The following is a 22,881-nucleotide window of genomic DNA, read 5'->3' as shown; positions in this document are numbered from 1 at the left end:
CTCTGTGTCGGACCGAGAGAAGTATGTTAACATCTCCTATTATGGGTGAACCTCTATTTCTCTCTCCGTCTACTGTACTTTCCCCTTTATGAAGTTGGTAACTGTATTGCTTGGTGCGCTGATCATCAGAACTGTTTTATAACCCTGGGAACTGCAGCCTGCAGCCTCACAGTGCCCCTCTCTGCTATGCCTTGTGGCCTAACTCTATCTTGCTTTGACATCCAGACCTGAGCACGCCTGCCGCTCCAGCGATGCCAGCCTTCTGCCGGGGCTGCGTGGCTGTGCGGAAACTGGGGCCTAGGGCTGCCCTGGACTGACGGCCCGGACTCTCGCGGAGGCCCGCCCGCTGCCTGCCTTTCCCGTTAGGTTGTTAGGTTCCAAACCTCTGTCCCTTCCCGCCTTCGGGAAGCCGGTCCAGTTAGTTGGACGCTCAGCAGAGGATTCTGGGAGATGTAGTTTTCTTCCCGGCCTGTCCCGCCCGGCTCTCGGACGCATGACGTACTTCCGCGTGCGCCGCCCCGCGGCCGTAGTCGGTAGGGGCGCCGGCGGTGCTGCCTCAGGCTTGTTGTCAGCGTTCACCAGCGGGCGGGGGGCGTTCTGAGTGTCTGTGGCCGCGGATCCGGCCATTGCTGACCAGGCTCTGGTCCAGCGGAGCCTTCCACGGTCGGTCCCGTCGTGGACGGATCCAGCCCGGCCTCTCCTCCCGCATGAGGGCCGCGGAACGGTACGGACTCACCTCTCCGGTTCCTCTGTCCAGGCTCGGAGGTCGCCTCCCCGCGGGGTACTCAGCCCCGGAACCTCGCTCTGTGGGGGCGCGAGGTCCCTCCTGGCGGGGGGCGCGGGTGGAAGCAGCAGCAAGGCCCTCACGGTTCGGTGCCTCCCCCGCAGCCTGCACGGAACCGCGCGGAATGGCCAAGACCCGGGCAGCTGCTTGTGGGGGTGAGTCGGGAATTTTCTCCTTTTCGGAGCTGACGGCGCTGGGCGGGAACACGGTCACCCCCTGCACGGCCCCCCTCCAGGGCCTGGGCTCCACGGGCTGGCCCCAGACCCACCCCCGGCCCGGTTCTGGAACCTCCCGGACCCGTTGGTCTTCCTGGCATTTGAGTCCGGGCCCTCCGCCTTCCGCAGTTACACTTTATTTGCCGGTTGCGGACCCTGACCTCCGAGGGCAGTGAGGGTCCCGGGGCTGGGGCTGGCGGTGCAGAGCTCGCTTATGCAGGGTTCCTGTTTCCGAGGAGCTGTGGTCTGGGGGGGGGGGGGGGGACGGGAGGTAATCGAGTAAACACCGGGCATAGAGGCAGGCTAATGGGTGGGGGGAGGATTTGGGGTGCAAAGCAGAACGAAGCAGGTTTGGAGGGAGGGAGGGTGCGTGGGCCGCCTGGACCGACGGAGTGAGCACGAGGGGCGACTCCAGTCGTGGCTGAACTGACGTGGAGCCGGGAGATGATGCTCACAAACTTGCCCAACCCCACGGACCAGACCGGGCCAGGGCAGCGCCGAGGGTGTTCCCGCCGGGGAGCCCTGTTGTGAGACGCATCCAGGCACCGTGTGGTTTGTGGGTGTTGAATAGACGCTGCCTGGAGTCGGTCTGTAGCCGGTGGGAATTCTCAACTGGAAATAAACAGATGAGAGGCGCCTGCGATCGCGTTAGCCCCGACGTGACTGAGCAGAGCCCCGGGAAGGGTCTGCGGGAGGACTCAGAGCAGGGCCAGGGAAGGAGGGCTGTGGAGGACAAGAAAGTTTGGAGAAGGTGTTTGTTTTCCTCCCTGTAATTTGAGAAAAGAGTATTTAATACAGTGGACTGTCCTCTAATTTTTTTGGATAAACTTCCTTGTCTCAGTTTACTATGTGTGTATGTATAGGATTCCGTTTACTTTCCTAGTATTTTTCTCTGGGAATATTGACCGGAGTTAATAATAAATGAGATTAGATTACAGTTTGTGCTGTTCTTGCCTGGCATTGTCTGTGGGATTATGCAAACTTGTACGATGCTGCGCTGTACCCATCATTTCCTGGCTCTGCATCATGTCAGATGTGAGGGGAATTTGCTGTTCCTTGGGTCAGTGATAGGACTGACTTGTAAATATAGGCTGAGACCATTACCTTTTGGAGTTGCTGTACCTTTGGTACTATTTCAATTTGTTGTATGCACATTGACTAGTTGGTCTGGCTTTCCTAATTATTTCTGGGCCAATTTTGGTTAGTTTTGTTTTCCTGGAAATTTTTCCATTCCTTCTAAGTTTTCAAATTCATGGGAATAAATTTGTAAATACAGTCAGTTCTGCAATTATATTAGCTTTATTTTTTTATTTAATTTTTTTTAATTGGAGAGAGAGATATATATAGATATACATACATGGATCGGCTGCCTCCTGCACGGAAACCCTGACTGGGAACCAAACTGGTCACCTTTTCGTCACAGGATGACACTCAGTCAACTCAGCAACACTGGCTAGGGCTCATGTGTGATTTAAAATGTGAATTTGCTTCAACATCGTGGATATCTTAGCGAACAGTGGGAGCTTTCTGATTTTAGACAACTTCTTTCCACCACTTTTTTAAAAATATTTTTTTAATTGATTTCCAAGAGGAAGGGAGGGGGAGAGAGAGATAGAAATATCAATGATGAGAGAGAATCATTGACCGGCTGCCTCCTGCATGCCCCCAACTGGGGATTGAGCCCGCAACCTGGGCATGTGTCCTTCACCAGAATCGAACCTGGGACCCTTCAGTCCGCAGTCCGACGCTCTATCCACTGAGCCAAACCATCTAGGGCTCCACCACTTTTCAATAAACTGCAGCCCCTCTGACACACGGACATCAGGTCTTTTTCAAGGTAAATTGCCATATTTATTGTAACATTTATGTATTTAACTATGAAATGTGTGTAAAACTGTTACTCCTATGTCACCTAGGGTGACTGCATCTGATTGAATGGGGTATGTGTTATTACAGGAATCGTTGTCATTCAAGGATATAGCTATGGACTTCACCTGGGAAGAATGGCAGTTACTGGATTCTGCGCAGAAGTACCTGTACAGGGATGTGATACTGGAAAACTATCGCAACCTGGTGTGTACAGGTAAGTACAGCTTCTCTGTTAATAGACTCTGAGTCATGAGTTGCCATCCCTTTTCCTTTGTTGATTTACCCTGGGGCCTCTGAAGTACTTGATGATTATGGGCATGAACTTTAGCGGTCATGTGTTCATCCCTGTTTGGCTATCACCTCCTAATTGTAAACTCTTCCCAAGTACAAATGAGCAGTGTCATGTTGTAGCTCCTGATGTCTCAATCCCGAGCAGTTTAGCCCACATCCTTTGTGATTTTCCATTAACAGGGTATCATGGTACCAAACCTGATTTAATCTTCAAGTTGGAGCAAGGAGAAGAGCCATGGATAGGAAATGCCAAAATTTCTCATCAGAGCTGTCCAGGTGGGTGCGTGGGAGCCAGGAAGACAGGAGGTGTGGGAGCGCACTGGGTGTAGACACTTTTGTCTAAAGCCCCTGAACCATGGGGCGGTGGGGTCGGGGGTCCTGCTAGTCCTCAGGTAAGGAAATGGTTGTCATTCTGCCCATGTTTGGGCTTCACACCTCTGGCTCTGCGAGGGAGGCATGCCCTCCTTTTGTACACTCCGCTCAAATATTGTTTTCTGGGTTCGTTTTCTTCCTTCTGGCACCTTCTTTCTCTGCCTTCCTTCCCTGGTCATGGACCGTCTCAGGCTTCCAGGCCTCTCACTTGGTGTCACTCATGCCCCCACTTCCCTGACGTGTTTTTTCTCCTTTGCGGTCACAGTCGAATCCCTTAGACTTTCCCCACAGTCTTTTACTTCCTTCTCTTGCCTTGACTGTCTGCGGAGATTTTATTGCCTCCTTCTCTCTTCTCACTGATCACTTTGAAGTTATAACTGTTTCTTTCTTGTCACTTTTTTTCTTTTCTTTTTAAATTCTCACTTGAGGACATACTTAGAGTAAGGGCGAGAAAGAGAGAGAAAACATCAATGTGAGAGAAAAACATTGATCAACTGCCTTCCATACATGCCCTGACTGAGAATTGAATCAGCAACCTTTCTGTGCACATGACGACACTCAACCAACTGAGCCACTCTGGCCTGGCAGGCACTTTTCTTAGAATTCTGAAGCCTAACCTGGTCTCCACTGTATTTTTAACTGATTTGATCACCTTAATAATAATTCCATGGCCCCTTTTTCCTTTTGAGTTATCCAAAGGGGTTTATTTCCCAAATTTGGCTGTTTACTCCTATAACTATTGAAAGGCTCTTCCATTCTGAAATGTTAAGCTTTTTTCTCTCTCAGTGTTATAACATCAAAATTGATCTTTTCATCTTCTTTTTCTTCTGTAGTCTGTTCCCAGGTCTGATGTGCCTGCAAGAGCGCTCCCCTGTACTTTCCACTCTTCATTCTCAGTGTCGGAAGTGGGGAGTAATTTCTTCTGAAATCACTGTTCTCCCTCAGTTTTCCTGTTGTTATGATTATTATTCTTGCACTTTTAGTCTTATATCCTTGCTCTGGGGCTCCCCTTGGGCACCCTGGTCTCTTTGCTAATCTAGGTACTGCTTTTGTTTCTGTTGGCATTTAACCCTTTGGAACATCTTTACTGTCTCCTGTCTTCTCAATTGTCACCCAGATTAGAGGAATGGAGAGGGAGAGAGAGATGGAAACATTAATGATGAGAAAGAATCATTGATCAGCTGCCTTCTGCCTGATCGGGGATCGAGCTTGCAACCCAGGCATATACCCTGACTGGGAATCCAACTGTGACCAACTGGTTCATATGTTGACGCTCAACCTCTGAGCCTCCTTGGCTGCCTAGATCTGTATTCTCTCATACTTGGATAACTCAACATCTTAGCTGTATTTGAGAACTCGAATATTCCCCATAGCTGTTGCTGCTGGGTTTATGTGCATAAGCATCCTATCACTAGTCTGAGAATATAAACAAGTATCTTAAACCTCTGGTTCAACCAAAGTAAACAATAAGGATTTATAGTCTCAAATGACCAGTTGTCTGCCATAGGGCAATAACTCCACAGTAGCTTAATTCAGAAGCTTGATGATGTCAGGGACCAGTGTTCCAATTATCTCCCCTTTGTCATCCCCTTTGTCACTGCTAATTTGCTACCCATTTCCACAATGGGACTTGGTTTGGTTTGATTCGGTTCCCTTCACCCCCATGCTTAGATCTATGGCGCAGGTGCACTTGGCCAATATTTCTTTGAACCAGTGTCAGAGGCCAGAACCAGAGGAAAAGACTCACTACATGGCAGTTCTAAAACTTTCATTCTATATTAAGTTCATGTTATGATTTTAAAATATTTTTCTTTCTAGAAGATTGGAAAGAATGGTACCAGAAGAATCAAGATGAGCTTGAAAGTGTTGAGAGAAACTATGCTTGTAACACATTTGGAAAACTTCATCTGAGCAAAACCCAGGCTTCTTCAAGACAAAGACTCCATAAGTATAACACACTTGGGAAAAAAAGTTTGACACAAAGGTCAGGTTTAACCAGAAACTATCTAAGAAAGAATCCTGATAAGTTTCATGGATATGAACAATCATATTTTCTTAAGCATCAAAGAGCTCACAGTACAGAAAAAAACTGTGTATGCGGTGAATGTGGGAAAGCTTTTCGTTGTAAATCCCAGCTCATTGTTCATCTCAGAATTCATACAGGGGAGAGACCTTATGAATGCACTAAGTGTGAAAGAGCCTTCAGTGCCAAGTCAAACCTTAACGCTCACCAGAGAGTTCATACAGGAGAAAAACCCTACTCCTGTAGTGAATGTGGCAAAGTCTTCTCTTTCAGGTCACAGCTCATTGTCCATCAGGAAATTCACACAGGAGGGAAACCTTATGGCTGCAGTGACTGTGGGAAAGCCTATAGCTGGAAGTCACAGCTTCTTTTACACCAGAGAAGTCATACAGGAGTGAAGCCCTATGAATGCAGTGAATGTGGGAAAGCCTTTAGTTTGAAGTCACCATTTGTTGTACACCAGAGAACTCACACCGGAGTGAAACCCCATAAATGCAACGAATGTGGGAAAGCCTTTAGGAGTAAGTCATACCTCCTCGTTCACATCAGAACGCATACAGGAGAGAAACCCTATCAATGCAGTGATTGTGGGAAAGCCTTCAATACGAAGACACAGCTCACTGTACATCAGGGAATTCACACAGGAAATAATCCTTATCAGTGCCGTGAGTGTGGGAAGGCCTTCGGGAGGAAGGAACAACTCACTGCACATCTGAGAGCTCATGCAGGAGAGAAACCCTATGGATGCAGTGACTGTGGGAAGGCTTTCAGCAGCAAATCATACCTCGTTATACACAGGAGAACACACACAGGAGAGAGGCCCTACGAATGTAGTTTCTGTGAGAGAGCCTTTTGTGGGAAGTCACAGCTCATTATCCATCAAAGAACTCACTCAACAGAGAAGCCCTATGAATGCAGTGAATGTGAGAAAGCCTATCCTAGGAAGGCATCACTCCAGATACACCAGAAAACTCACTCAGGAGAGAAGCCTTTCAAATGCAGTGAGTGTGGGAAAGCCTTCACTCAGAAGTCATCTCTCAGTGAGCATCAAAGAGTTCATACAGGAGAGAAACCATGGAAATGCTCTGAGTGCGGGAAATCCTTCTGTTGGAATTCAGGGCTCCGTATACATAGAAAAACTCACAAGTGAAATTAGAATGAAGCAGATGTTAGAAACATTCTAATAAAACTTGGTCCTTAGGAGATTTCAGATGATAATATAGACAATATATAAGCAGGCAGTCCTAAAAATTCACTCATATCAAATAAGTCCTATAGGAGAGAAACCAATCATATTTGTAATGACTGTGCAAAAGATTTTAGAAATAAGTCATATACAAACTTGATAGATGAGAATAACTGAAGAAATTGAGCAGGAACTATATCAAATGTGCTGGCATCATTATGAAGATGTAATTTTAAGAATTCATATTGAGAACACTTTATAAATTTATTAAATTGGGAAAGCATTTTTTCATAGAAAATGTGTTAAATGGAGAGTCACATTCCAAATTTGAAGCTATGTTTTAGAGTGAAGAAAATAATTATAAATGGTAGACTTTTACATGGTGGAGTATAAAGGTTTTTATTTTAATATGTAAATAAAATGTAAAGATAAGGGATATATTCTGTAGGTTAAGGAATATTTAGGGTGACTTTCATGAACAGCACTGAATAGCATTTTTAAAACTATTTTTATTGACTTTTAGAAAGATGAAGGGAGAGAGAAAGACATTGATCAGCTGCCTCCTACATGTTCCTTAGCAGGGATTGAGCCCACAACGCGGGCATGTGCCAGCAACCTTTCAGTGCACAAGACAACGCCCAACCAGCAGCCATGCTGGCCAGGGCCTCAACAGCATTTTTTAAAATTTTGTTCTTTTATTTTCAATGTAACTTGTTATACTTAATAGTTTGTGGAATAACATCCCCCAGTGTTCTTCATGTTAAATAACTATCAGTATTGTCTCTATTTCTTAGCAATATAGCTAATATAATGTGGCTTTTAATAAATGAAAAGGTACGGTTCTCACTCCAAATGAGTTCGCTTATTCAGGAGTCTACGCAAGTGGGTCTGGCAATAATCACAGGGCTGCTGAAGAGAACGCATTGTAATGAACGTCGAGTATATTTTAGCAGCTCGGTGTCCATTCCCCTTGTAGTTTTCTCTGCACAAGTACCTCTGTGTGTGCCTCCTTGTGGTGTCTTTTCCACTAGTGACAGGAAGGCGTTATTCCCATTATTGGATAATAGTAGCCTCTTTTCCAGGATTTTTAATTTAATTCAATCTCACATGAACCATAAAAGAAATGTGGGAACTCCTATGTTCTTCTCCCAGAATTCTATTCAGATAATCGGTTCCTGCTGTATTGATATCCTAGACTAACTGAATACTGTCCCTTTTTGAACCTGGTTTTCTGGCTTTATGGGTGCTTCCTCGTATCTTTTTAATAAAAAAATATTTTTTCAGTTAAAGTTAAGGAGAATGAGTTTATCTTTCTTATAACTGTAGGGCTTTAATTGATAAATTGTTGCTCCAGAGTAGTGTATAGATAACAAAATGTTAGAGAAGAGTGGGGTATGTGGTTTAGATTTTTTCCTAAAATGAGAAAATCTTTCATATTCTTGTTTACAATCCAAGATGGAAACTTTTTGTCCCATAATATGAAATGGTGTTATTGTTTGCGTACACCAAAAAGTTTGTGGCCCTTGATAAGATTCTGGGAACTCTGAGGAGCTATTTCCATAGAAGAACTTTAAATTTATGAGGAAATATGGGACAGGAGATGAGATGGATACTTCTGCAATCAGCTCTTAAACAGTGACCAAGACCTGAAGCCCTGAAATCTCACCTCAAAGCAACTCTTGTGACATTAATGAAATAATTGCTTACTCATAGCTGTAGGGTTCAGATAGTGGAAGGCAAATATATATATATATATATATGGCTTGCTGAATTAAAAAAGTCATTCATTTCAAATGCTCATTAATCCCTTATGTGAACATGCATTGGTCTAGAAAAAGTCTGATAATTCGAGTAGAGATATTTGAGGAATCAGAACAGCCTAGCAAGCTCTGATAAATTGCACTGTATACTCTTCATTCAGGGACATAGACTACATGTTGGCAAACTACAGCCCACTGGCTAGCTGCAGTTTGCTGCTAATAGAGTACAGAGATAAATTGGAGAATGGATTGGTAAGCAGAAAGGAATTATATCGTAAATATTTGGAAGATTCCATTTATCCATATTGCTAAAAATGAGAAAGCATACTGTGGAGAGAACACCCAGGATGTGGCTGGACAACAACTGTTTGTTAAAGATGTTAGGTGTGTGACTTATAAATCCAATTAGTTATCTCAGCAGAAATACTACCAACTTGGACAGAAGGGGATAGAGAAGGGTTGAAATGAAGGAATGTTGTGGGACTTCTGAAATTTTACAGGCAGGAAACAAGCTGATAGAGCTATCTAGCTGTAAACATAATTTAACCTTAAAAAGGGGGAAGGGGAATGACCTCAAAGCAGTACCACCACCTCAGTTCTAGAAGGTGACAGCTATTTACATTCCAGACAACTGGTCTACCATGCAGGGAGGAGAGAGCAGGGCCACCACCCAAGTGGGCTCAGAGGACAGAGCATTTAGCCAAAGAGCACTTGGAAATCTCTTCAGCTAAATATTCCAGTTCACTGTAAGTACTACTTTTCACAAAATAGAACACAACTTAGCCAAGGTCTCTCCCACTTTAGTACAAAGATCTCCTTTTTCTTCAATCTCCAGTAACATGTGACTCATTTTTATCCCAACACCTTTCCAAAAGTACCTTTACCATTTGTATTTCTACCAAGTTGTCTCAAGGCAGCCTGGGCTTTCTCTATCAAATGCCTCAAAACTCTACCATCTGCTACCAATTCCAAGCCATTTCCACATTTTTAGGCATTTGCTTTAGCAGCACCCTATTTTCTAGTACCAAAATCTAGAATATTGGTGTAAATGTATAAACAAGTAGGGAAGAAGGGAAAGCTCTTCCTTACAGTGGAATTTCACTTCATAAATACCAAAGGAAAGGCAAGAACCGTGAATGCTAAAACTAGGTGGGTGAAAGTTTTATGAGAGAATATTTCATTAGTCTCAGCACATCTGCCCACAGAATATTTATTAATTACAATTGGAAAAATAGTAACTTTACAAAAGACAAATATGGCATTTATCACCTTAAGCTATCAGAATTAATATTGTCATTACTGGTACAAACATAATATTTTGAAATTCTTGATATGATCTCTGAGAGTACAACATCACCTCTGTAGTATTCCTGCCAAGAATGCATAATTGGAATCTAAATTGTGAGGAAATATCCAACAAACACAAGTTGAGATCCATTCAGCATGAAAATGGGACACACTTTTTAAAAAAATGTTGAGGTCATGAGACAAAGTCTGCTCCAGTGTAATGTAGCTAAAGGTATTTGACATTGGATACCAACCCCAAATTTTGTTTCTGGGACATTATCAGGACAATTGATGGAATCTGAATAAGTTCTTTGTATTAGATAAATAGTAGTGCATGTATGTTACGTTCTTCAACTTGACTCAAACCAAAAGGACAAATTTATATTGTTCAACCTTATAAATATATAATATGTCCAAGATAACTCAATATTAGAGTTTATTAATATATTCATCTTGTGAAAATTAGTAAAGGGAATATTCAATAAAATGGAATCAGGAGGCCAGAGGGGGAGCTCTCACACAGTACTACTTGATGTCATTTACAGGAAGAATTGCCAATTACAGATCCCAACATAAGAAATCGTCAGAGGGAAAGAATCACCAATTACAGGCCCCAACAGAAGAGATATATATTGCATCTCTTACAAGAAATCGAGAAACCGAATACCCCTGCAGCTCAGCCAATGAAACCACCCTCCTCCTGTACTCTTGCTTTTCCCCAATGAACTTTTGTTCAAAACTACTCCTCCCAACTTCTTCCTTTTTCTCCATAAAATAGCATTCCTTTCTTTTGTTTGTTGAACTTGCCTATGGCTTTTGCTATAGCATGCTTGTCCTGAATTAACCCATTTTTGCTGGCAAAATAACTTTTATTTTTAAGTCCAATAATCATATTAACCAGTTAATGTAGAAATAGGTTAATATAAAAAACATTACTACCCAGATAGCTTAAGGAAAATATTCAATACATTTCAGCAATTCTTCTTGATAAAATTCTTAACAAACTCAGAATGAAAGGTAACTTCATTTTAAGATGATAAAAAAACAACTGCCAACCCCATAGCAAACATAATTAAAGCAAAACTTTAGAAACATAATTAAAGTCAGGACCTACTAATTCTATTTCTCATACTGTTAAGCATTGAACTGGCATACTATTCAATGCAAGAGGACAAAAAAATGAAGATTAATAATTATATGGACTAAAAAGAAAGAGAAAGAATTCTTGTTACTTTATTTTTTAAAGAATATTTTTATTTCATAGAGGAAGGTAGAGCGATACAGAAACATCAATGATGAGAGAGAATCATTGATTGGCTGCCTCCTGCACGCCCCCTACTGGGGATCGAGTCCGAAACCCAGGCATGTGCCCTTGAACAGAATGGAACCCGGGACTCTTCAGTCCGCAGGCCAATGCTCTATCCACTGAGCCAAAGCAGCTCGGGCAAGAATTATTGTTATTAGAGGCAAGATCTGAAAAGTGATTTTAGCAATGTTGCTAGGTACAAATCAATATTTTCCTATATGCCATCTGTCTTAGTCGTCTCTGGCTGCTGTAACAAAATACCACACACTGCTTGCCTTAAACACAGAAATTAATTAATTTTCTCACAGTCCTGTAGGCTAGAAGCCCAAGACCAAGATGTCATCAGGGCCAGTTTCTGGTGAGAGCTCTCTTCCCGGCCTGCAGACAGCCACCTTCTCCTGTCTTCACATGGCCTTTCCTTGGTGTGTGTCTAGAGAGAGAGCTCCCTGCTTCTTATTAAGGACAACAATCTTACGGGATCAGGGCCCCAACCTTATGACCACATGTAACCCTATTTTCTTAAATGCCCATCTTCTAATAGAGCCACACTGGTGGTTAGGATTTCAATATATGAATTTTGGAGGTACACATTCAGTTCATAGCACAATAGCCAATAAGAAAATACACAAGGGGGAGCGGGAAAAACTGACCATAATATCAACAGGCATGATAAAACACTTAGGAATAATAGGTCTTATATTATGTTGAATTTAAAATCAGATCCAGGAATAAATATTTTAAAAACTTGCATAAACTGAGAATTTATTAATAAAATGTTAAAATGCTATGTATTAGCACCCCACCCCTCCCCCCGCCCCCACTCCCACCTCCCAGCCGCTTCCCTCTCCTCTCCGTCCCCTCCACCTCCCAGCAGCTCCCCTGCGAAAAAATAAATAAATAAAAATTAAAAAATAAAATGCTGCGTATTAAAGTTCATAAAGGAACTGAAAAGAAAAATTGAAAAATATGCTCAGATGCTCATCTACTGAACAACACCAGCCGGGCTAGAATGCACATTTAACTTAAATTTTTTCTTTTAATCTTATTGAAGTGATTATATTTTTCCTTTGACTTATTGATAAGGTAATATTAATGGGTAGCCAGATCATCTTTGTGTTTCTAGAATAGAACCCACTTGGTTATAGCATATTTTTGTAAGGTATTGCCAGCTTCTTCTGTTAATAATTTCTCAGTATTTTTGCATGGATAGTAGTAATTAAGTTTTGTCTACCCTTCCTTTTTAAATCATTACATTTGTTGATTTTGGTGTCCTATGCTATTTGATAAATATAAAAGGTTCCTCCTAATTCCTCAGGAACTATTTAAATATAATAATTCTCTGCTGGATGTCTGGAAGAATTCACCAGAAACTCAATGACTGATGCTTTTCCTTATTTTTATTTACTTTTAAAATTTATTTATTTTTAGGGAGAGAAAGGGAAAGAGAGAGAAACCTTGTCGAATAAGGACCACGCTCTAACCAACTGAGCTACTCGCCAGGGTTCCATGACTGGTGCTTTTCGACAGAGAATCTCTGAAATTGTCTTCGTTTTCATCCATGATTAGTTTTTCTCATTTATTGGGTCAAATTTGATATATCTATTTGTGCCATTAACATTTTTCAAATTTATTAGCACCGAGAGGATTCTCATTCAGTTTGCTGTGTCTGGTTATTTATCCTTTCTTCCTCCTACCCTTTCTCTCTTTATGGGAATAGTTACTAATATATTTACCACTTTCACCCACAGCATTGGAATGAAGGATCGGCTTTACCTTTTCCCACCGATTAACTCCTCTCTGCTTTCCACAATTTTTTTAAATTCCGTTTCCCTCAATGGAATGCTTAAGCCAATTGTCTTTTTTAAGAAACCTACTTTTCGGTTTCAATTCCTAATCTTTTAAAATCCTAGTCTTTAAGTCCCTCCGGAAAGCGTACTCCCGGAGCTCGCCGCCCTTCCGCGTCTCCAGGCAACCAGCGCTGCTAGGACGCCGGGCCGCCGGGCCTTCTGGGAAATGTAGTCCGAAGGTGTCTTCTTCCCGGGTACGTGCACGCGCGTTCCCATGGCCACCGACGCTTGCAGGTAGCGCCCCTTTTCTTTGTCCTTCGGCGCCGCGTGAGAGGCGAGTGCGCGCGAACACCCTCCCGGCTGCAGCCGGTCCCGATCCCGCGGATGCGCCGGGGTCGCACGGAGGCCCACGGGCTGGAGGCGCTGTGCTGGCCCGGGGCGGGGGGTGCGGCGAGCCTGGGTGCGGCGATCGGGTCACGTGGTTCCGGGGCCGGCGCGTCCGAGGTCAGAGACTTGGGGAGTCGGTGTTGGCGTTGTTGCGGGTTCGGTCCTTGGGTTGGCGGCTGGGGCGTGTGGGGTCCCGGGGTGGGGGAGCCCCGGGTGGGAGATCTGGGGGTCGCTGGGCTGCAGGCTTCGAGGCCCGTAGCCGTGGCGCTTATGTCGGCAGTGAGTCCGGGGTGTCCAGTGGGGTGCGGCCGGACCGCGCGGCCTGGCCGGACGGCGGGGGGCCGGGGTCAGGTCCGGGCCTGCGCGCACAGGTCGCAGGCTCTCGGAGGTGTCCTGACGGGGCTCCGAGTGCGGGAGAGAAGGGCCCTGTCTCCCGAGGCTTCACCCCTTGCCCCCCCGGGTTCTTACTTCTTTTGGACTTTCAGGCCGATTTTTTAAATTGGCGCCTCCCGCACGTGGCATCCCTGGACGAGTTGGGCCGGGAGCCCAGGTCCGGTCCTGTTGAAGGAAGGGCTGGGGCTTATGGCCCAACAGAAAGAGCTGATGGTGCGAGTGCACGGATCCCCAGGGCTAGTCCCGTGCTGAGGGTGACTCCATTGCTATCCCCCTCCACCCTGACCTCACCCAGCTCAGCTTGACGTTAATCAACAGTTTTTCAAAGCGTTTCTCTCCTAAAATAAAATAAAAAAAGAAAGAAAAGAAAAGGCAAACGACACCCCCCTCCGCATTCCCCGAAAACACACACACACACACACACACACACACACTGGTGACAGCTGCTGGTGTGGCAGGAACGTCATCATTGGCCTGAAGTCCTTAAGTCTCCACTGACGATTTCTGGGTCTAACGGTTTTCCTATGAAAGTGAGGGAGTGGAAAGAAATGACACCCCCCCGCCCCCGAGTTTCCATGCTTTTTGCTGTCATTAAAACATACTTTCTAAGTATTTGCTGCTTGCTTTGTTTCAATCATGTAATGCTAAACTGAAAGTGCTCTGCTTGTCTCTTGTTTATTTTTTGGTTTAAGGACTAACGTTAAAAAAATTTATTCTTTATTGTAAATTTAAAATGTGTCCACCGTAGTCAGTTCTGAGCATCTTGATAAACAGGTTCAAATGAAAATCATTATTCCTTCAACAGGAGATAGTCACTGCTAACATTTTGGTCCATTTCTTTGAGCCATTAGTGTGTATATGTTTTTAGTACTTCTTATTTATATTTCCTTTAAAAACACAAAACTGGGACTCTGCTGTATATGCTGCTTAAAACCATTACAGTATATCATGAATGTCTTTTCGTAACTTGGAATATTTTGACCCAAGTGGTAAGTTTAAATTAACCTGGGGGGTTTTTCAACTGGCTATTTATTATTATTATTTTTTTTAGTAAGGGAAAATTTATAGAAAGTTACAGAAGTAGCAGAAGGGCTCTTAAAACTTTGAGAAAGAAGGAGAGCGATTTGTGCCTTGAGGGATGAGAGAGGAGAGTCGGCGTGTCCTCAGGAAAAAAGAGAGAGATCAGCTCTCTGTCTTTTTTTGCTTATTCTGCCCCTTGCTGTCTTTTCTGGACGGGACTGTGTCGCTCCCACACGAGGACCATAAGCAGGACTCTGGGCCTTTGTCCTCCCTTCCCTCCACTGTCGCTGAGTTGCTGTGGTCACTGCTCTCGGGTGGATGCAGGGGACCAATGGCCCAGACCTGCCACTTCCTAGGCATGTCCTTGATGTCGGGCACGTTGATGAACCTGTGTGCTGAGTGCAGTGGAAAAGGCAATACGGTGCATAAGGCACTGACGTGTAAGTGTAAATGTCACTTCTACTGATTCTGTGCCTTTCCTCTGAAATTCCTTCAGACCTTGGTGCTGGGTGGAACTGCAGGATGATGGTGAAGGCGGCCGCTTCCATCTGAAGATAAATGTGAGAGCTGCCACTGAGAGCTGTCACGTTATCCAGGAAACTGCCAAGGTAAAAACAAAACAAAACCCGACAATGAAGGGCTTATGTTTCCATTTGCTGAGGGAACATGTGAGAGCCAAATATAAGAATTCAGGGGGAACTTCTCCCGCAAGGGCCAACTTCCAAAAACATTTTTTTTAAATTGATTTCAGAGAGGGAGAGAGAGATAGAAACATCATTGATGAGAGAGAATCATTGATCAGCTGCCTCTTGCATGCTCCCTACTGGGGATTGAGCCCACATCCTGGGCATGTGCCCTTGACCAGAATCAAACCTGGGACCCTTCGGTCCACAGGCTGACGTCCTAACCACTGAGAAAAACCAGCTAGGGCCAAAAACATTTTTTAAATTAAACTAAAATAAGGGTGAGTTTTCATTGTTCTGAGTAGCAAACCTAAATTGCATCAGAAATATTTTCCAACTACCATACTGATGGCTTATCAGGCCCTGTTCACCTGAAATTTTTAGTTCTGTATATTCTCTCCAATAAGCTTTCTAAGATTCTATCTGCCTAAAATAGAGTATCTTCACAGCATCTCTTAAAGCTTCTTTTTAAAATTTGTGGATTTTTTTTCTTTTTAAACTTTTTATTGATTTTTTTTTTAAAAAGAAGAGAGGAGAGAGAAAGGAGCATCAATGCAGGACAGAAACATCAATCGGTTGCCTACGGTACACGCCACAACCAGGGATCAAACCTGCAACCTGGGCATGTGCCCTGACCGGGAATTGAACCCGCCACAACCTGGTACATGGGATGACGGTCCAACTGACTGAGCTACAACACGGGCCAGGCCACAGCTCCTCTTAAAGTGACTTACACGTCACTTTCCACAGTGAACATGGAATGGATCTCAGACTTACTTTATTTCTGCTATATTTTTTTTAGTTAATCTGTACTCGAGGATATATTTTTTTCATTGATTTTTGAGAGTGGAAGGGAGGGAGGGAGAGGGAGGAGAGAGAGGCAGATTGAGAAAGAGAGAGAGGCATCGATGTGAAAGAGGCACATCGGTTGGTTACTTCCCACATATGCCCCTACTGGGCCAGGGATCGAACCTGCTACCCAGGCACTTGCCCTGGACTGGAAATCGAACCCTCGACCCTTCCGTGTATGGGCCGATGCTCTAACCACAGGGAAACACCAGCCAGGGCCCTGATATTACGTCATCTGTCTGCGGAGACATAGACTTCTGTTCTTTCCCACCAGGTCCCCCTCCTGCCCAATAACCCCGTTTCAGTTGTATAGGAAACACCCTCTGGCCTTAGCTGGTCGTGAATTCCTAGTTCGTAGCAAGAGAGCATTTGAGGTCAGTGTGACTGTGCCAGTTGAAGTGCATCTGTCCCTAAGTCCGTAGACCCTGGTTTCTCACACATGAGCCTCCTCTGCCAACCTAAGAAAGGAGTTCCTGGAGCCAAGAACCCGTTCCCAGCGTCCGAGACCCAGCCACGACCTCACAGCAGCGCTCTGGGGCACGAGCGGAGGAAGCGCAGCATAGAACGAGCTCAGGCTTGCTAATCACCGCACACAGGGAACAGAAAATGACCACGTTACAGGTGAGTGGCTTGTTTATTCCTGGTTATTTTTCCAGGAGATTAGAAGTATGTAAGTTTTCCAGTGAAAAAGAAAAATAGAAATAGTTAAGGAATTAGGGGCAAATAGCTTCAGAAGAAAAGATCTGGATTGGAACAAAATTGGAGCAGTAATACATTAACTATAGGCCCTTGTGATACTCTTAAGTTTTTCATTGTTATAGGCCATAATTACTGAAAATGAGCTGCACTGTTGGTTCTCAATTTCTTGGGCAGATGTACTAAATAAATATGAACATTTATGTGAGTTGTATTGTCCAAAGAGAAAAGCAAATTAATTCTTCATATAAAGTAAATATTTATATACTCACTCGTTGATGAAGTCTTTTAATAAATGATATAGCGGGTAATGTCCTCAAGAGAAATATTGTAATAAACACACGTGTCTTACGGCCATTTTTCACAATTTTCCACTGAGTGTGACTATAATTATTTATTTACCTCTTTAATTGTGAAGCAGAAACACATGCAGAATAAAATTAAAAGAAAAAATATGCAGAAAAGTAAACAAAAGGTAAAAAGTACAGTTTAATGAATGATTAGTTGAATACATATGAAATTCCCATTCAGGTCATAACGTCTCCCCCCTGACAAAGACCCGTGACCTCGGTCCCTGTCACACTCCCCTCGGACCAAGGACAGCCTCGTGATGCCCTGTCCGCCAGACTTCTCCCCTCAGAGGGAGCCAGGGCCCGATTTCATAGCCGGTCCCTGCTTTTCTGTGCAGTGTCTTTCTGAGATTCATCCTGAAACCCTGTCGTCTGGCTTTGTGCGCTGGCGCAGACGCATCTCTGTCCTTCCACTTTTACCTGTTTGTTTGTGACATCATTGCAGTTACAGTGAAGAAGGCGAAAGTGCAAGTGTTTTTATGCATCAAAATTATATTTTTGTTTATCATGCTTCTTTTAAATCTTGGTTTGTCCCAGTAATTCCATCTAAGGCAGCGGTTCTCAACCTTCCTAATACCCTTTAATACAGTTCCTCATGTTGTGGTGACCCCCAACCATAAAATTATTTTCGTTGCTACTTCATAACTGTAATGTTGCTACTGTTATGAATCGTAATGTAAATATCTGATATGCTATATGTGTTTTCCAACGATCGCGAGCCACAGGTTGAGAACCGCTGACCTAGATGGAGTATTTCATTAGGCATTGCAAAATGATAACATCCCACTTCTATCATTTTTTCTTTATTGACTGGATTACTGCTTTCTAGTTTGGCAAGATATATCAAGGCTGTTTGTATATCCCCCCAACCCCACCTGCAATTAAGATAAAATAGTAACATAAAATGTATTTATTTATTTATTTTCAAAAAAATTTTTTATTGATTTCAGAGAGGAAGGGAGAGGGAGAGAGAGAAACATCAATGATGAGAGAGAATCATTGATCAGCTTCCTCCTGCACACCCCCCACTGGGGATCCAGCCCGTAACCTGGGCCTGTGCCCTTGACCGGAATTGAACCTTGGATTCTTCAGTCCACAGGCCAACACTCTATCCATTGAGCCAAACTGATTAGGGCTGCCAAGACTTTTTATAACAAATAAATGTTAATTATTTTTCAGTTTTTGGTATATTAATTTTGTTTATTTAATCTGTTTATTCATTTTCATTCTATTTATTCCTTATGAAATCTAGACCTTCTTTTTGAAAAATTTAAATGTGCTTTTAAAAACTCTGTGTTAGGTGTATCTATATTTGCAGTTCCTGTGATTTGCATGCTTCCATTTTCAGATATACTTTGCATCCCTTGAAGTGATCATATATTTTTTCTTACTCTATTAAGGTAGTGAATATCATTGCCTTTTTAAAAAATGGTAAACCAACTTGGTCTTAATATATTTTGTTCTTTATATATTGCTCAATATAGTTTGGTAATATGTTTAGGATTTTCATCAGTGTTTTTGTGTGAGTTGGCTTTTGCTTTTCCTTTCTTGCAGTATCCTTATTGGGTCTTGTTACCAAGATTATACTGGTATCAAAAAGTTTAGGGTTATATTCTTGCTTTAATATTCTGTATGAGTTTAGTAAAATTGGAATAATTACTGCATTAAATGTTTACAGAATTAACTGGTAAAGCCTTTTTTGTGTGTATGAGACTTTAACTCAGGGGACCAATATGTTTCACATGCCCAATGCATATGTTGTAAAATCATTAAGGGTAAATGAGTCACTCAAACAACAAGATAAAACAATAGATTTTTAATGTAACGGAATATGACAAGTTTTATCATTTTTATTTTGCCAGCACCTCTTCTGGTGCCAAATTTGAGGTTAGGTATTTTATTGGTTCAGAAGATTTAAAGTTGTGTGGTCCAATTCTTGTGTGTGACATAAACGGAATGATGGAAGAATGAATAATGGCATTTTATCCCACAATATGATACAAAGGTAGGGGCACAGTAGGCATTGTCTAGGACTTGCTAGGCTAAGAATTATGTTCTCAAGCGCCAACACTTCTATTCTGCATCGTGGAGTGGTAACTGGTTCAGTTTCACCAGGACTGTGCTTTCACAGGAGTCAATCTCATTTGAACACTTGTCTGTGGACTTCACCCAGAAGGAGTGGCAGCTGCTGGACCCCTGTCAGCAGGACTTATACAAGGATGTCATGCTGGAGAACTACAGCAGCCTGGTGGCACTGGGTAAGGAAGCTTCCCACAGGACCTCATGGTGCCCAGTTCTTTGCTTTTTTCGTTGCTGAGAGTTGTAGGACTTCTGAAATTGCTAATGATTTTGGATCTAAATATAGAAGTCCAAAGTTTCTTGGACTATGACCCCAGGGAAAGTATTTGGATGAAGACTTCAATAATGAAGTCTTGCATTGTGCAGCCTCTGAGACTCAATAATAGCCACAGTGGTACTGGTAGCACCTAATGTAGACAACTCACTGTGTTCCACATACTGTTCATGTATCGACTCCGTAATCATTAGAATAACCCTGTGGGACAGGAATGATTATTCTCCTTTGTTTTTCTAATGAGGACATTGAAGAAAGGAAGGTTAAGTAACTTTCTAAAGGAATGCCAGCTGGGAAATGAAAGAGCCTGGATTTCACTGAGCCCAGGCTCACTGGCTTCAAGCCTCTGAATCGCTTAATGGTTTTGGACAGGAATCATAAAAGTAAGTCAAAGATTCTTAGACCCTCTTAGCCACCAGGGAGACCATTACCATTTCTTTGAGAATTACTTACTCTGTTGATATACAAACGGTTAGCTTAACTGAGTCTATTCTGACGCCAAACCGTGCCCATTCCTCAGGGGCCATAAAGCCCAAGCATTCAGGGCCAAAACCTCTGTGATTTTCCTTGAATAGGGTATGAATTTATGAAACCTGATGTCATTTTCAAGTTGGAACGAGGAGAAGCACCATGGATAGAAGATGGAGAAGTTCCAAGTTCAGACTCTCCAGGTGAGTGTATAAGAACCAGGCAGATGGGAGACGGTACAAGTACAGTCTCAGCTGGTTATGGGGGTGGCATCTTTGACATGTGCTGTGGAGTGCTCCTTCCAAATTCTCTCAACCTTTGGCACCAGCTATCAAGTACGTGCTCTTTTTACACGTGGCTTCTTGCTTTTGGCTAAAGTGAAATGGTTCCAGGGTCATGATGTCGTCTCCCATCTGTCACATCTTGGTCTTTGACTTTTTGTTTGGTTTTCTGCCTCCGGCACGTTACTCTCCTTGTGTCCTCCCTTCTCCTCTGGTTGGTGAAACCTCTATTTTGTACATTTAAGAGTTTTTCTCTTTTTCCTCATTTTGGGTGTCTGATGCCCAGAGAAATACCCAGTGAAAGCCCACTCTGTTCAGTCTTACTGTATTAGAGAACAATCATTATTCCTCCCAAAGAGTTTGTTCTTTTCCTCCCTTTAAAAAAAATATCTTTTTATTTATTTGAGAGGAAGAGAGAGAAAGATAGGAGCATCAGTGGTGAGAGAGAATCATTGATTGGCTGCCTTCTGCATGCCCCACACTTGAACCGTGACCTCCTGGTTCATAGTCTATGCTCAAACACTGAACCACGCTGGTTGGGTTATAACCAATGTCATTTTTCTTTATAGAACAAGACTTTCAAGTAAATAGTCACATGATGTGGAACCAAGATAACCAAGGGAAGCCTAAAAATACGAAACAAGATTATGAATGTGATGCATTTGGAAAAAATTTCAATCAGAGCATAAACTTTGTTCCTTTAAGGAAATCATACAATGAAGGTGATGTAGATGGATTAACTTTAAAACGTCATTTAGATTTACTTCTTCCAAAAGCTGATTATGGAAAAATAGAACGAGATGACTTAAATGTATTTGATAAATTGTTTCTCCATACCAAGCCTGAGGAAACTGATACTTGGTTAAAACACTATGAGTGTGATAAATATGATAATGTTAACTATAAGAAGTCACAGATTATCATCTATCACAGAAATCGTTTAGGGGAGAAACTTTATGAATGCAGTGAATGTAGGAAACGCTTCAGTAAGAAATCCTGTCTCATGAAGCACCAGAGCAGACATATGAGAGAGATAGCGATTGGCTGTGGTAAATCTGACAAAACCTTTCCACAGAAGTCACAGTTCATTACACATCACAGAACTCATACAGGAGAGAAACCTTATCATTGTAGCCAGTGTGGGAAAGCCTTCTCCCAAAAGTCACAGCTCACATCCCATCAGAGGACACACACAGGAGAGAAACCATATGAATGTGGGGAATGTGGGAAAGCCTTCTCCCGGAAGTCACATCTGATATCACACTGGAGAACACACACAGGAGAAAAACCCTATGTGTGCCATGAATGTGGGAGGGCCTTTAGTGAGAAGTCCAATCTTATTAATCATCAGAGAATTCATACAGGAGAGAAACCCTTTGAATGCAGAGAATGTAGGAAAGCTTTTAGCAGAAAGTCACAGCTCGTTACACATCACAGGATTCATACCGGAACGAAACCCTATGGGTGTAGTGATTGTAGAAAAGCCTTCTTTGAGAAATCAGAGCTCATTAGACATCAGACAGTTCATACTGGAGAGAAGCCCTATGAATGCAGCGAATGTCAGAAAGCATTCCGAGAGAGGTCGAGTCTCATTAATCATCAGAGAACCCACACAGGAGAGAAACCTCATGGGTGCATTCAGTGTGGAAAAGCTTTCTCCCAGAAGTCACATCTGATATCACATCAGATGACACACACGGGAGAGAAACCCTTCGTATGCGTTAAATGTGGGAGGGCCTTCAGCAGGAAATCCCAGCTGGTTCGACATCAGAGAACTCACACGGGAGAAAAGCCCTATGAATGCAGTGAATGCGGGAAAGCTTTCAGTGAAAAATTAAGCCTCACTAATCACCAGAGAATTCATACGGGAGAAAAACCCTATATGTGCAGTGACTGTGGGAAAGCCTTTTGTCAGAAGTCACATCTCATATCACATCAAAGGACACACACAGGGGAGAAACCCTATGAATGCACCGAATGTGGGAAAGCCTTTGGAGAGAAGTCAAGTCTTGCAACTCATTGGAGAACCCACACGGGAGAAAAGCCCTATGAATGCAGGGACTGCGAAAAAGCCTTTGCCCAGAAATCACAGCTTAATACTCACCAGAGGATTCACACAGGAGAGAAACCCTATGAATGCAGTCTTTGTCAGAAAGCTTTCTTTGAGAAGTCAGAGCTAATTAGACACCAGAGAACTCACACAGGAGAAAAACCGTATGAATGCAGTGAATGTCAAAAAGCCTTCAGGGAGAAATCAAGTCTCCTCAATCATCACAGAATACATACAGGAGAGAAACCGTTTGAATGCAATGAATGTGGCAAAGCCTTCTCTCGGAAGTCACACCTGATACCACATCAGAGGACACACACAGGAGAGAAACCCTACGGGTGCACTGAGTGCAGGAAGGCATTCTCTCAGAAGTCACAGCTGGTTAATCACCAGAGAATTCATACCGGAGAGAAACCTTATCAATGCCACGACTGTGGGAAAGCCTTCTCCCAGAAGGCACAGCTCATTAAC

At 43.1% G+C, this 22,881-nt stretch overlaps 2 protein-coding genes across 7 annotated transcripts in view; both read left to right on the top strand.

The window, feature by feature from the left end:
* Positions 1 to 326: 326 nt before the first annotated feature.
* On the top strand, positions 327 to 10,575 carry ZNF26 (zinc finger protein 26). Of its 6 annotated transcripts, none has more exons than XM_023747024.1 (5): positions 328 to 724; positions 2,711 to 2,836; positions 2,956 to 3,082; positions 3,340 to 3,435; positions 5,350 to 8,034. In XM_023747024.1, exons 3-5 carry the CDS (start codon positions 2,983 to 2,985, stop codon positions 6,702 to 6,704), a joined length of 1,551 nt encoding a protein of 516 aa, XP_023602792.1. In that variant the 5' UTR covers positions 328 to 724; positions 2,711 to 2,836; positions 2,956 to 2,982; the 3' UTR covers positions 6,705 to 8,034. The 6 variants fall into 6 exon arrangements, with proteins under 6 accessions (XP_006106247.1, XP_023602792.1, XP_023602795.1 ...); XM_023747027.1 differs by lacking the exon at positions 328 to 724 and adding an exon at positions 10,333 to 10,575 and having other exon boundaries at positions 2,650 to 2,836; positions 5,350 to 5,479; XM_023747026.1 differs by lacking the exon at positions 328 to 724 and adding an exon at positions 10,333 to 10,575 and having other exon boundaries at positions 2,650 to 2,836; positions 5,350 to 5,515.
* A 2,754-nt stretch (positions 10,576 to 13,329) lies between these two features.
* LOC102437058 (zinc finger protein 84-like) overlaps positions 13,330 to 22,881 on the top strand; it is a 12,925-nt gene continuing 3,373 nt past the window's right edge. Inside the window, exons 1-6 of the mRNA XM_006106183.3 lie at positions 13,330 to 13,384; positions 15,177 to 15,288; positions 16,628 to 16,833; positions 19,390 to 19,516; positions 20,187 to 20,282; positions 20,930 to 21,082. Of these exons, the coding sequence (XP_006106245.2) occupies positions 16,819 to 16,833; positions 19,390 to 19,516; positions 20,187 to 20,282; positions 20,930 to 21,082 (391 nt within the window). The 5' untranslated portion in view covers positions 13,330 to 13,384; positions 15,177 to 15,288; positions 16,628 to 16,818. The remainder of the gene's footprint in view (positions 13,385 to 15,176; positions 15,289 to 16,627; positions 16,834 to 19,389; positions 19,517 to 20,186; positions 20,283 to 20,929; positions 21,083 to 22,881) is intronic.

Source organism: Myotis lucifugus, unplaced genomic scaffold (genome assembly GCF_000147115.1).
Source record: "Myotis lucifugus unplaced genomic scaffold, Myoluc2.0 scaffold_780, whole genome shotgun sequence".
NCBI classification, from domain to species: domain Eukaryota; kingdom Metazoa; phylum Chordata; class Mammalia; order Chiroptera; family Vespertilionidae; genus Myotis; species Myotis lucifugus.
Note: the sequence above shows the minus strand (reverse complement) of the source record. Positions and strands in the feature narration are given on the sequence as shown.

Coding starts and splice junctions, on each gene's coding strand:
- ZNF26 (XM_006106185.3), top strand. CDS start 2,983: ATGGACTTCACCTGGGAAGAATGGCAGTTACTGGATTCTGCGCAGAAG. Junction 3,083..3,339: donor TCGCAACCTGGTGTGTACAG/GTAAGTACAGCT, acceptor TTCCATTAACAG/GGTATCATGGTACCAAACCT. Junction 3,436..5,349: donor TTCTCATCAGAGCTGTCCAG/GTGGGTGCGTGG, acceptor TTTTCTTTCTAG/AAGATTGGAAAGAATGGTAC.